At 61.9% G+C, this 13,826-nt stretch overlaps 1 protein-coding gene across 11 annotated transcripts; it reads right to left on the reverse strand.

Annotated features, from left to right (window-relative positions):
- Positions 1 to 313: 313 nt before the first annotated feature.
- On the reverse strand, positions 314 to 13,096 carry MTSS2 (MTSS I-BAR domain containing 2). 11 transcript variants are annotated; one of them, XM_032701419.1, is made up of 15 exons: positions 12,983 to 13,096; positions 9,213 to 9,274; positions 9,034 to 9,107; positions 7,214 to 7,298; positions 6,886 to 6,977; positions 6,726 to 6,800; positions 6,458 to 6,466; positions 5,844 to 6,001; positions 5,655 to 5,762; positions 5,480 to 5,577; positions 4,789 to 4,915; positions 3,966 to 4,040; positions 3,570 to 3,746; positions 3,308 to 3,473; positions 314 to 2,548 (listed from the first exon to the last, which is right to left on the reverse strand). In XM_032701419.1, exons 1-15 carry the CDS (start codon positions 13,049 to 13,051, stop codon positions 1,776 to 1,778), a joined length of 2,148 nt encoding a protein of 715 aa, XP_032557310.1. In that variant the 5' UTR covers positions 13,052 to 13,096; the 3' UTR covers positions 314 to 1,775. The 11 variants fall into 11 exon arrangements, with proteins under 11 accessions (XP_032557310.1, XP_032557309.1, XP_032557304.1 ...); XM_032701418.1 differs by having other exon boundaries at positions 3,966 to 4,043; XM_032701413.1 differs by having other exon boundaries at positions 4,789 to 4,996.
- Positions 13,097 to 13,826: the final 730 nt, after the last annotated feature.

Consider the following 13,826-nt stretch of genomic DNA (forward strand, 5'->3'; position numbering starts at 1 on the left):
CCGCTCCAGCAAGGTTTGGCAATCGGCCCCGATAATCTGGGAGGCGGCAACGCGGGTGCTGCTGGGATGGGTGGAGGTGGGGGGGGCACCGCCTGCACCCCCTCTCCTGGAGGGGATGGGACAGCAGGACGCTCTTCTGCATCCTGGGTCACCCATCACCTCGACCGTGGGGCTATCTCACACCTCCACACCCCAAAACACCCGCTCCCTCCAGCCACGGGCACCCCAAAGGGGCGAGGGGACCTTCCCACTTGTCCCCTATTTTTGGGGTGACCCCCGGGGATCAGAACATCCATAGGAGTGCAGGCGAGGCTATTAATTACAGTACAACCTTTATTAATACTGGAATCTTCACAGTGCATTCGTTACTTGTAGCAGTGACTATGGAAAACGGGGAAGGGGCGGGGGGGGAACAGGGAAATTACCACCAGAAAAAAAAAAATTTAAAAGAAAAGAAGGAATGAAAGAAAGAGAAATAAACTTGGCAGAGGGATGGGGAGGGGGGAAGCGGCGGCAGAGGCGGGAGCACATTGGGTAAAATAAATTAAAAAAAAAAAAGAGTAAGGACCAAGTTAACAACAGCACCAGAAAAGTTACTTCAGTCGAAAGACAGGTCAGGTTTTTTTTTCTTTTCCAAGGAATTTTTGTTTTCTGTACAAAATAAGAGACCCCCTCCCTCCCTCAAACCCAAACATTTGTCACTTGGCATCAGCGGTTCTGGGCAGGAGAAGGGGAAAGGGGGAGAACTAAATTGTTACTCCTAAGAGGGGAGGGCTGGGGGGCTGCGATGCGACAGACAGCGGGGCGGGCGGGGCTATGTACAGCGGGGCCGGGGGGTTGTGCTTTCCTCCAGCCGCCGGCAGAAATCAGCTTCTTCACTTCGGGGGTCTGCCTGAAACCTCCTGTTCCCTGGGCCCATCCCCCGAGCAGGGCCCTGCACAGGGGCTTCAGGGGCTGAGGGAGGGGGCTCGAAGGGGCTGGGAGGGGTCCCTGGGAGGGGGGGCAAAGAGGAGGTTCAGCATCCTCAGCCACTGCACACCAGTGTCCCCCCGAGGCAGAGGGGACTGCAGTGCCTGTGCCCTCAGCCCCCCCACCCTCTCACACATCCCCCCCTCCCTGCACCCCCCTCCCCACTGCTTCTGCCCCTTGAAATTGAGGTTGAGCCGTGCTGGCCCCAAGCAGGCAGCTGGGGGGGATTGAGCCAGGCCCCCCCACTCCTGGTGCTGCTGCTGCCACGGCCCTGCGGGCACCGTCCTCTCCTGCCGCGGCTGGGGCCACCCGCCTGCGCCCGGGGGAGAGAACACAGAGGGGAGGGAGTGAGAGAGGGGAAAAGGAAAAGAGAAAAAGGAAAAGAGAAACGATGGGGAAGAGGGCAAAAAAGGAAAGGGGAAAAAGAGGAAAAAAGAAAGGAGAAAAAGAGTTAAAAAGAAAGGAGAAGAAAAAGAGGAAAATAAGAAAAACGAGAAAGGAAAATAAGAGAAGAAAAAGAGATAAATAAGAGAAGAATAAAAAAAAGAAAAAGAAAAAGAACACAGAAAAAAGAAAAGGAGAAAAGGGGAAGAAAAAGAGGAGAAAAAGGGGCAAAGAAAGAGCAAGTGAAGGAAGGATACAGGGAAGAGGGCAGGGCAGGAGAAGACAGGGACAGGGAGTGGGGGCCACCGGGGAGGGACAGGGCAGCGGGTGCCGGCGGGTGGGGGGTTCCCGGGGAGGTGCAGCGGCTGCCCCCGGGAGGTCCATGGGCCGCGGCGGGCACGTCCCCGCTGGCCGCGGCGTCATCACGATATCCGCGGGGCCGACCTGTCATTGGTGACGGTCCTGCGCAGCCGCACCCCGCGCCGGATGGCCACCAGCATGTCTTCGGCCGGGGGGTCCATGGAGGCCGCCGGGGGGGGCGCGGGGGTCTCCTCGCTGGGGCCAGACCCCACGAGGGTGGTGGGGAAGGGGAACTGGCCCTCCCCCAGGGCGTGGGCGCCGGCCACCAGCTCGCCGATCTTCTCCACCAAACTGTGCCTGTTGGCGGCCAACTGTTGGTCCTCCTCTTCCTCAGCGGAGAGGTGCTGGCCGGCGCCGGGGTACACGGAGATCTCCATGGCACCGCCACCCCAGGCGGTGTTGGGAAGGCTCAGCCGCTTGGGCGAAGCTTTGGCAAAATCCAGGGGGTTCGGAGAGGCGTCGTCGGCGTAGAAGACGCACTCTTCGCTGCCCACCCGCGTGGGGCCAGCGTAGCCAGGGGAGTCGGGCACCGTGGGGGTCTTCACGGGGACAATGGGGGGTCGGATGGGGATGGGGCCGGCGTTGGAGAGGGTACGGCGGACCGAGGGCTTGGTGGAGGGCGTGCGGCGGATGGTGGCCACCCCCGGGGTGGTGCCGGCCGGTAGGTTGGTGCCGGTGGGCAGCCCGGCGGTGGAGGCGGGACGCTTGGTCTGGATCATCCGCCGGTAGTTCTGGGCGATGTTGCTGTTGCGCGGGATGGTGGAGGACTTGTCGAAGTCGCTCTGGGGGTCGCACTCCACGTCGCCGTTCACCGAGTAGCAGTCGTAGTCGGAGCCTGGGGAGGGAGCAGAACAGTCAGTGTGGCCAACCACGATCACCCCAACCACCACTATTGCAGGACAGCCACAACCACCCCACTCCATCACACTGAAATCACAACCAGACCCAACTGTCACCATTGTAACATGAACACAACCAGCCCCCACTGTTGCCACTGGTTGAATCAAACCCAGCCATCACCATCACAACTACCCCAACCACCGTTATCACAACACGATCACAGACAAACTCCACTGTCACCATCACATGCTCATCACTGGCTCAGCCGTCATCACACCAACATGATGATTACAAACACGATGTAATCATCATATAATCAACACAGTGATTGCAAACATTATTTGATCTCCAACCGCCAGCTCTGCTGCCACCACCCACCATCTGCCACCATCTCCACCTGTACTCAACTGCTGCACACAGACACATCACCACAAATCAGCTCCAACAACACCCTGCCAAAAGGCTGCCCGTTACAGCACTGTCTGGCACAACTGTAGCCACCGAGCCTCAACTAACACCCAAATAATCAGAAAAGGCTGTGGTTATGTGTGGCATGAAGCTTGTGCCACACCCCAAATCCCCAGCGCACATCAAATCTTCACCCCAGCAGCCCCTGTGCAATGTGACCACAGCCTGATGTTACGATACCCAGGGCACGCAGATGTGATCCAGGACCACCAAAGCCTCTGCCGTCCCCTTCCCCACTCTGGGTGCTTTTTCAGGCAGCCTCAGCTATCCCTTGTACCCGAGGTACCTTGGGAAGGGATGGTGTCCTCAGAGCAGGAGGGGGTGGTGGTCTGCGTGCTGTAGCCGCTGGAATACTGCAGCGAGTCCCGGCTGCTCTTCTGGTGCTCCAAGCTCAGCCCCCGGGTCAAGACCATGGCCAGGTCGCTGGCGGCAGGGGACACCTCCTCCCCGTGCTGTGGGGGCAAAGGGCACTGTCAGCACCCTGATTTCTCTCTTGGGAGTCCCCTAAGACCCCCCCACCTCTGTGCTCTCCCCGCTGCAGGCGGTACCTTGGCAGCAATTGTAGCCGGTGACATCCGGGGCCTGGGAGCATCCTCGCTGCCAATGCCCGGGTACCCCCCGGCAGGAGAGCCCATCTCGGCTTCCCGGAGGTGCTCCACGCGGTCCTTGCGCCGCTGCAGGGTGGGGACCACTGGCTGGTCGTAGGGGCTGGCCTTGGACCAGTCCTGCAAAGGGCAAGGCAGGAGGTTGATGCTGGCGACACTGGGACCAGGAGCGGGGCAGGAGGGGGCACACGCTGATGTCCCCCCCCCAGCCACAGGTGCTGCTCGGGATGCTCTGCCCCATGGGGGGGTGGGATGGGGGGATCTGGGGCCTGAACCCCACGAGGTGAGGGGGGGAAACCACGTGTGAAGTGCAACCCCGGTGGGATGGCAAGGACTAACCGAGGTGGGGGAGCTGCACTCGCTAACTGACTGGCAGGTTTCGGAGGCCTCTGAGGACGCCGAGCTGGAGGACTTCTGCTGTGCCGTGCCACGAGGCCGAGCCGAGAGCCAGAGGGGGAGAGAAGAGGCCGTTAGGAAGCAAAGCCAGAGCTGCAGCCCCGGTTAGAGAAGCACTCACAGCTCCCCTGGCTGTGCCAGGCCCCCAGCCCTCCTCCCCTCCGGCAGCGGATGCAGGATGGCGAGAGGCAGCGGGATCTACTGAGCTGGGATGATGCTCCACCCCAACTCTCCCCCCTGCTCACCCCAAGCCACGCAGAGACAACAGGCATTTTAGGGAGTGGGGACCTTGCCAGGTTGGTGGTGCCAGGTTAGCATGGGCAAGCCAGAATGGCAGCTCCCTAGGGATCCTGGAGCATCCCTGGCACTGGGGAGGATGCAGAGTGAAGGGGAAGCTTTGCTCATGCTGCCTGGTGAGGGACTGGCACAAACTGGGCATTATGGGGCTGGGGTGATTGGGAAACACCCTGTTCTCCCAGTGGGAAATACTCTATTCCCTATGGGGAGAGGGATATCTGTGCCCCATCTCTGGGTCATGGGTGGGATTTCTCTGCAGTGTGGCCTGTGATGGCCCCAAGTAGGGCAGACACCCCCAATACTCCCAATATTTATCTCTCGTGATGCCAAAGCAGCTGGAAATACTCCTGGGGATGGGTCCCATCACCCCTGCACTGGACCCTCGTGCTGCACCCAGCACCACCCACCCGTTCCACTGAGGGGGGAGCTGAGGCACGGAGGTGGGCAGCACTGACCGCCCGCCCCGTACCTGGCTGGTGATGTCCGAGGGCATGGGGGAGGGCGGTTTGGAGTAAGCGGCGTCCTGGGAGATGAAGCCGGAGTCGTGGGAGGAGACGCTGGAGAGGCGGGTGGCGGCGGCGGGGGGCTGCGCCAGGCTGCGGTAGCGATAGGTGGAACTGGGTGAGCAGGTCTGAGCCCCGCCGGGCCACGCCATGCCACCCTTGGCACTGCTAACGCTGCTGGGGGGGCGCCGGGGGGACGGGGACACGCCGGGTGGGGAGGACAAAGGAAGGAAAAGAGAATTTGAGACAGAGGCTCGGAGGTGGCAGGGTGGCCAGTGCCCTGCCACGCACCCCGACCTGGGGAAACTGAGGCACACGGGGTGCCACACAGGGTGCCCCTGTGGCAGGGAACAGGCTGAGGGACAGGATAAAGGTGGTGTGTTTGCCCCCAGGTTCCCCTGCACAGCTCAGACTGCCCCCAAACCCCATATGACATGGCACATTCCCATTCTGCCCCATAGGTCAACCAGCCCTGCCCAGTGCACCAAGACCAGTTCCTCCACATTAGTGGGAACCAATTGGCCACGTGAACATGAGAAGGTGGACATGCACCTTGTGAGCATCCCCAAGGGCTGCAAGTGTCCTTAGCCCACTGGGTTTAACGAGGAGGACTGGATTTCCTGGCCGTGGTTGGGTGTGGAGCCCACCCCACCATACCTGCACATGCTGGACTTGCGGGAGCTGGAGCTGCTGGGCGAGGACGGAGGGGTCTGGTAGGACCAGCTGTAGTCAGAGCCCTTCAGATCCTTGATCACCTGCAGGAAGGATGGGGTGTAAGTCCCCTCAAAGATGCTCCCCTCTCCCCTGAGCCCCCCAGCCCACCCTCACTGACCTGCTCGCTGGCGGGGGGCAGCTTGTGGGGCTCAGCCGTGAGCACCACCAGGTCCTCGATGATGCCCTGCAGGTGGGTGATCTCTCCCAGCATGGTGAGCTCTCCGTTCTGAGGCCAGATAAGAGGGAGCATCAGCACTGATTGGGCAGCAGGAATCACCCTCATACCCCCCTGGTCCCCGGCACTCACCACCACGGGCTGCAGGAAGGTGATGAAGGTGCAGAAGCGACCCCGCTCTTCAATGAGGGCTTTGCGGACTGCCTGCTTCTCCGTCTCCTCCAGCAGCAGGTACATGTCATTGACATCCTGCAGGGCGTTGTCCAGCTGGGGCTGCAGGTCCCCTTTCCCTGTGAGATGGGACACTGTCAGCGCTGGGCTCCCCTGACACTCCCCTCAATCTGATGGGGTTCCCACTGCCAAGCTGAGGCCACACCCCCGGCTCTGGCTTGGGGACATCACCCCATCCTCACATCCCAGCAGCTGCCACAGGTCCCCCTCTGTGCCCATATCCCTGGAGGGTCCAGGAGCACCTTCACCCCACAGCAGCCCGCGGCAGGGGGCTCCTCTGTCACTGCATCCCCATTCCTGGCACTTGGGCCAGGGGACCCCTTGGGCTGCCACTGTGGTGGGGCTGGCACTGCCCCAGAACATGGGGTGCAAGCTAAGCTAAGCTAAAAGCAGGGTGAAGGGGGCACAGGGAGCGGATGGATGGACGGACAGACAGACAGAGGCTGGGGAGACTGGGGGGGAGCAGATGAGGAAGCAGAGAGGGGGCCGGTGGTGGGGGGCAGCAGTTCACTTACCAAGTAGCTCTACAGGAAGGATGTGGAGGGGAGGGAAGAGAGAAGGAGACAGAGAAAACGTGTGAAAAGAGGTCAAAGGCTGGGGCACGTGCCCCTGCCTCCCCACCACCCCCTGGGCCATGCTGGCACTCCCCTTTCTGCAGGGGGGCAGCAGGACCCCCCCCAGTGCCCACCCCCCATTTGGCAGTGCCACAGCCGGGGTGCCCGCCGTGGCTGGGCGTGCTGCAGAGGGGCTGGTGGGGGCACCCCCCAGGAGACCCTCCCTCACCTTTGCGAGCCTTTTTCTGGAGCTTGAGGGTGTCAGAGGATTTTTTCTTGATCTCGTGGCGTGCTCGCTTGTACTCTGAGGGCACAGAAGTGCTGTCAGAGGGGATCCCCCCCAGGCAGTGCAGCCACCCTGCACGGATCCATCCTGTCCCTCCCCGTACCTTTCGCGTGGTCCTTGTCCAGCTGGTTGGCAGTTTTCTTCCAGTCCTCAATCCTGTCCTGCAAAGGGTTTATCAGGCTCTCCATGAGGGCGCTGGAGCAGGGAAAAGAGAGAGAAGTGGAGAGTGTGGGAGAGTGCCAGAGCTGGGGTGTGGGGGAGCCATGCCCCCCAGCCCATGCCCAGCTGACAACCAGCACCCCCTTCCTCAGCGAGGGACAGCAGCCAAGCCGTGTCACCAACGCCCTGGGCCCCCTTACTTGGTGAACTGTCACCAACGTCCTGGGCCCCCTTACTTGGTGAACTGTCACCAACGCCCTGGGCCCCCTTACTTGGTGAACTGCCAGAGCTTGGCCTCGATGCTGCGGTGCCTCATGCACATGCGGGTCAGGGCAGAGCCGATGTCCCTCGTGGCACCTGGCGGGGAGAGAAGCACCACTGGTGAGGGGCAGGGACATCCCCACACCAGTCCCAGCCCAATCTGGATGGTGGGAGCAGGGTGGCTCATGGCAGGGATGATGGGCGCTGGGATGTGCTGAGCTCTGGGGACTCTTCTTTTTTTTCCCCATGGTAAATCCGCAAAATAAATCAACCATCATCCACCAACTAACAAATAAAGCACTAAATATCCCTTCTGGCAGCTTTGAAATTAAAACCTGCTCCTGTTTTTCCCTGGTTTGTCTCAAATTTGGCATTGAGAGGTCAGGGAAGGGGAGGGATGAGGTGCCCCGGCTTAGTTCCAGGCAGTCAGCTCTGTCCCACACCTCCAGGCACAATCCCGAGTGGGTAAAAATGGAGTCCGGACTCCTCCGGAGGGGCTATTTGCCAGCAAGAGAAAGTAGAAGCATCCCTTTCAGATGAAACCGCTGTTAACTCTGAAGCCTAAGGATGGCCACGTGGTGGCAGTGCTGCTGGCAAATCCCAGGAAAAGCAGCAATCCAAAATCCCTGGGTGCAAATCGAGGAGTGATATTCTGCCCTTCTCTCCCATAAAAGAGCCTCCAGAGACACCTTCCACCCTTTTGCAGGAGTTTTGAGCACTCCCCAGCCCCTCAGTGCCGTGGAAATAGGGGAATCCGTGGGCCCAGGGCCTTCTCCTGCACGGGGGTAGTCTCCTAATCCAGCTCCTAATGCTTTTATCCCAGCTCCTGCTGCTCCTAATCCGATTCTCACGCGCTGTGTGCGAGGCCACCAGCCAGCCCCCACCCAGTGCCTCAGTTTCTCGGTGTTGCTGCTCTGCCTCCCACCCTCCCAAAAAAACCCCCTGCAGGTATAACACATGACAGGGTGATGCTGCCTCCCGGGGTGCCGGTCCCCAGCTGTTCCCAGCATTCCCCCCCCCTGTGCCCCCTCCTTGCTTCCACTGCCCAGGCTGGTGGGGATCTGGGGGAGACCTAATCCCCCCAGTGCAGTGGGCTAGTGGGTTTGGAGGCAAAGCTGATCCTGGCTCAAGCTGCCGCCTCCTCCTCCTCCTCCTCCTCATGCAGCTCCAGATGGCCTGGATGCCGCCAGTCTGCAAACCAGCCCGGGACCATCTGCTTGGCAGAAGCCGATCGGTGGGAAGTGGCTCCTCGTTGCCAACAGGCACTCGGAGAGGGTCCGGGGGTCCTTCCCCCCACCAGCAGCGTGGAGGCCCCCTCAGCTCTTCAGTCACTTCCCTGGTGGGTTGGGGTTTGTCCATGAAACAGTCGAGCCTGGACTCCTGAATCTCCCTCCAGTTAATTTCCCTTCCCTGGAGACACCTGGGGTGGCCAGGACCGCCCTGGGAATTTCCCAGGTGGGTGCCAGGGACAAGGAGGGTGGCTCGTGCATCCCGGGGGACAGAGATGGGTGCAGGGGACCATGGTGTGGGGCAGAGCCACCCCAAATGTCCCAGCCCCACCAGAAGATGCGGCTAAGCACCCATGGGTGGTGAGAAGCCAGCATCCACATGGGTGCCCACCCCTCCACTCCCCACCTTTCCAACCCTGTTTCCCAGGGCACTCTCCACCTTGGTGTGGGGACAGGTTGGACATCTCTCCATGGATGGTGGAGCTGCTGACTGAAGTGCACTCCAGTCACATGGGAAGGGGACACCCCACAGGGGACACTCGCCACCCGTCCCCCTGCCTGGCCAAGCCTGGGGACACTCACCCCTAGGGGAGAGGACCTACCTCGGGTGTTGGTGGCCATGTCGGCCACTTTCTGGAAGGCATCCAGGAAGGCGACTGCAGCCAGCACTGTGGTCCTGGGGCAGAGAGAGCGAGGGGGGAGCTCAGCAGGTGTGGGGCACACCGGGATGTGCCATGGGGAGAGGGGACTCCCATGTCCCGCACCACCCTTGGCCACTCACCTGAGCTGGGAGTGCAGCTTGGTGGCCTTTGAGTTGAAATCCTCCCAGATGGGGTAGGAGCTCTGCAAGGAGGAACAAGGAGGAAGGGTCATGGTGAGAGACGGAGCTCCTCATTCCCTGCACCCCCTCCCACACAGGGCAGCTCTCCCTTTCACTGGTACAGAGAGACAGGGCAGCTCAGGGGCTTCTCTGATGGCTAATAAAGGCTGAGCATAACCCTTTCCCCTTCTGTTTTCTTCCCTTTCCAGTCTGGCCACCCAAACTTGTAGACCCTGGAGACCTCAGGATCTCGGGTGATCTCTTCCTCACAGGGCTCAAGGTATCTCATGGGTTTGGAAATTTGAGAGGAAGAAAGGAAAAAGCTTTAAGACCCTGGTCAGCAGCAGAGCAGAGCCCCCCAGCACCCGCAGCCTCCCCCAAAGCACTGATGGCCAAACCCACCATCATGGAGGGCTCCATTCCCACAGCAGGAGCCCCAGTCCTCGCCTCTCCCAAGCCTGTGAGGACCAACTGGGCAGGAGGGGAGGTTAGAACTGGGGACAATTGTATGGGGACAGGGACAGGGCACAGGTGCTTGGGAGGCCACCCCAGTGCCATTCCAGCAAGGCCATCCCTGCAAGACCAGTCCCACTGCCTTTGTGGTGAGGCTGTTCCAAGGCTGCCCTGGTGCAACCATCCCAGTGAAGCCATCCCAGGGCTGTCCCAGTGCCACCATTCCAGCAAGGCCATCCCAGGGCAGTCCCAGTGCCACCGTCCAGTGAGGCCATCCCAAGGCTGTGCCAGTGCCACCATTCCAGCAAGGCTATCTCAGTGCGGTGCCAGTGAAGTCAGTCCCAGTGATGCCTCAGAGGTGCCAGTCCCAGTAAGACCATCCTGGTGCCATTCCATTGAGGCCTGTCCCAGTAATGCCAGCCACAGTGCCATCCCAGCAAGGCCAGTCCTGGTGCCATTGCAACGAGGCTAATCCTGGTGCAAACACACAGCGAGGCTATCCCAGTGTCACCATCCCAGTGCCATCATCCCAGTGAGGCCAGTCAGTGTTGTCCTGGTGAGGTTAATCCTGGTGCTGCCTTGGCAATGCCATCCCAGTGCCAGCCTGGCATGGCCAGTCCTGGTGCCATCATTCCACTGAAGCTATCCAGGTGCCACCATCCTGGCAAGGCCATTCCAGTGCTGTTACAGCGAGGCTGGTCGCAGTGCCACTATCCCAGCAAAGCCATCCCAGTGGAGCCAGTCCTGGTGTCACCATCCTGGTGAAGCCACGCTGGTGCTGCCAGCAAGGTCAGGTCCTGTGCTGTTGTCCCAGTGACAAGATCCCAGTGCTGTCCTGGTGTCACCACCCGATGGCAGTGCCAGGGGCCTGCAAACCCTCCCGAGGCACCCACCAGGCTGGGACACGAACACCAGAGCCAGCCTTGCAGGATGTGGGCCACCACACATCCCCATGGGCACTCTGGCTTGCTGGCAGCTCTGGGGACAAGGTTTGTACTGAGGTGTCATGGGAGCAGCCTGACATTGTTTTCTGGGGACCATGAAAGCCCCGATTTCCTCATGAGTCAGCAAAGAAGAGGTTTGAGGGTGCCACTTCACCTGTCACTTGTGGCAGTGCCCTGGCTGTGGGTCCCTGGGGACTGCCATTGCCACCATCCCTGGGGCACTGTCCCTGGGCCACCTTCCATGGCCATCCTGAGCAAGGTGAGTGAGGCTCCCCTGTAGCAAGGGAGCAGGTCCTGATGCCCCCAGTCCCCTGCGATGCCAGGCAAGAGGAGGATGGGGAAGAGGACAATGGGGACAAGGACATGCCAAGGTCACCCAGGGACGCTGAGCACGCGGGAAAAGAGGCAACAGGAATGAAGCTGGCTTAGGGACTGCCACCAAGTGAGTCCTCCTCACCACAGGCCAAGGGGTGCTGAAAAAGCCACCCACCACCAAAATAAGGTCCCTCTGCCCTCCTGTGTCCTGGGCAAGAGTCCCAGCCATAGGACCCCATTACTACCCTTCAACGTTGCAGTTCTTTGGGGAGGGAGCTATTTGTCCCCCAGTGCCCGTGCCAGGCCACCCATGTGGCTGGGAGATGGGGACAAGGCACCCTTAGGTGCCACCGGTGCTTGGCTGGGGTTGTGCAGGGCACGAGCTGAGCCCCAGCCGTAGCATGGTGGGGTTTTCCTTCTTTTTCATCATTTTTCTTTCACCTTTCCCACCCAGAAATGGCATGAAATTGAATCCAGGCCCGTTTCCTTGGGTGACGGGTTCCCAGTCCAACCACATCCTGATGGTGCTGGGCATGTCACTGGGAGGTGGCAGCTCCAGGCTGGCTCATCCCCTCCACAGCCTCGGCAGGGGAATGGAGAAACCAAGGCACGGGCTGCCCCCCCCTCCCCCCTGGGGGTGTAGGACTCAGCCAGGCTGCCTGGAGAGGGTGTCTGGGGTGAAGGCATTTTAAGGAGGGAGCTGATCACCCCACCAGCCCTGGATGCCTCTGCCTTGGGGAGAGACGGGATTTTCTCCCTAGAGCTTTTCTCCCGGCCCTGAGCCAGAGTCCGGCTGCGGAGCCACCACCGCCCCTCGAAGGGGTTAATCTCCTTCCCAGCAAGGCTTTTTTTTTTTTTTTTTTATCCCCCCTCCCCTGCTTTGGCAATGACAGCATTGTCTGGACGGGTCTGCAGCATGAAGAGAGGAAGAGGAGGAGGAGGAGGAGGAGGAGGAAGAGAGCTTTTGCCTCCCAAAAATGACTGGGGCTAAAGCTCAGTGCTGGAGCTGGCAGTGGGAATTTCGGCCCCCCCAGGTGAAGCAACACGGCTGGTTGCCTCCTCCCTGCTCAGCCCCCAATCAGAAATGCCCCCCAGCATTTTTTATTTTTATTTCTTGAAACGAAAACAAACAAAAAAAGAGGCTTTTTTAAAACATGGCCTCATCCTGCTCCCAGGGAGGGTGGAGGCGATGTCCCCTCCGCGGGTTGGGAAATGGGACTGAGGAGCCGGGGGACCTTTTTGTTCCATTGGTGTCAACCCCAGTGGATCCGGCAGAAATCCAGGCTGGGAGTGGGGGGTGGCAGAGGACACGCGATGCTTGAGACGGGTGGCGATGCCCGATGTGGGGCCAGTGGCAGCCGGTCAGGGGCAGCGATGCCTGCTCTGTGCTACCCGACATGGGGCTCTGGCATCCGGGGCTGATCCGGAGCCACGATCCCCAGTGTGGGCTCCAATGCCCAACGCAGGGCCCCGATGCCCAGTATGGGGTTGATGTGGGGCTCTGGCACCCAGTGCCATGCTCAGACACCCGATGTGAGACCTCGATGCCTGACATGGGGCGCTGATACCCGGTAACGGGTAACAGGGCTGATGTGGGGCTGTAACACCCAGGATGGAGGGAGCTCCAATACCCAGTGATGGATCTGGGGCTAGTGTGGGGCTGCAATCCCCAGGATGGGGCTCCAATATCCGATGACGGATATAGGGCTCATGTGAGGCTGCAATGCCCGGGGCTTCGACGCCCAGCACGGGGTCCCGATGCCCAGTATGGGGTTGATGAGAGGCTCCGGCACCCCGTGCCAGGCTCCTACAGCCGATGTGGGACCCTGACACCCGCTGCGGGTCTGATGTTTGGGCTCCAGTACCCGCTGCGGGGTTCCAATCCCCATCCCGGGGCTGAACACCGGAGCCCCGGTACCTACCACGGGACCACTACGGGGGCTGCCCGGGGGAGCGGCACGGGGGTGGCGGCGGGGTGGGGTGGGGGGGAGAGCGCTGTCACGACGGCGGAACCCCTACCTTCATGTCGTTGATGATGGCTTGGAAGAGGCCGCCGAGGGCTCCGCACTCCTTCTCCGCCGTCTCCATCGCGGCGCTGCGGCAGCCCGGGGCGGGCGGCGCCGCCGGGGGAGGCCGCGGCGGCGGGCCAGGCTCAGCGGCGGCGGGGGGCGGGCGGCGCCCGGGCGGCGGCGGCGGCGGCGGCGGGGGGGGCGCAGCGGCGGAGCGGCGGGAGAGCCGGGCGGGGCGCGGCGCGGGGCATCGCCCCCCGGCCTCCCTCCTTCCTTCCCTCCCTCCTTCCCTCCCTCCCTCTCTCGGCGGGGGCTGCGCGGACCCGCCGCCCCCCCGGCAGCGAGCGGAGCGCGGAGCGGAGCGCGGAGCGGGCAACGGGGAGCGGCGGCGGCGGCGGCCCCGGGGCGGCGGCGGGGGCGGGGCGGGGCGGGCGCTGCGCGGCACATGCGCCGCCCGCCGCGGGGCCGGGGGGCTGCGGGCGGCGAGGGAACGGGGGGGAAGATTGCTCAGGGTCAGCCCCAGGGATGCTCCGGGGGCGGCAGCGGGCACCCGGAGGACGCGCAGGGATGACGAGGCCGGGGGCAGCCCCGGTGGTTCTCGGGGATGCTCTTGGGGGGGTCGGGGAGCAGCGCCGGGGCTGCAGCGGGAGAAGACCCGAGGGATGCCTGGGGATGCGGGACTGGTGGGGGCGGCACCGGGGTTGGCTCCCTTGACGGCGGAGGAATTCCCAGGGATGCTCTTGGGGTGCCGGGTGAGGAGCAAGAGAGCCCCAGGGTGTGCTCGGGGTGAGCACTGGAGCTGCCACGGAATGCTCGGGGGCAGCCCCAGAGCCCTGGCGATGGCGGGGGGGATG

Source organism: Chiroxiphia lanceolata, chromosome 13 (assembly GCF_009829145.1).
Source record: "Chiroxiphia lanceolata isolate bChiLan1 chromosome 13, bChiLan1.pri, whole genome shotgun sequence".
In the NCBI taxonomy this organism is placed as follows: Eukaryota; Metazoa; Chordata; class Aves; order Passeriformes; family Pipridae; genus Chiroxiphia; species Chiroxiphia lanceolata.

Bases quoted from the DNA above. Each gene is read 5' to 3' on its own strand.
- MTSS2 (XM_032701410.1), bottom strand. From the start codon at position 13,051: ATGGAGACGGCGGAGAAGGAGTGCGGAGCCCTCGGCGGCCTCTTCCAA. The intron at 7,299-9,033 runs GTAGGTCCTCTC...TCTCCCCGCCAG, and splicing joins CATGGCCACCAACACCCGAG to GTGCCACGAGGGACATCGGC. The intron at 6,801-6,885 runs GTACGGGGAGGG...CTGTGCCCTCAG, and splicing joins GGACAAGGACCACGCGAAAG to AGTACAAGCGAGCACGCCAC.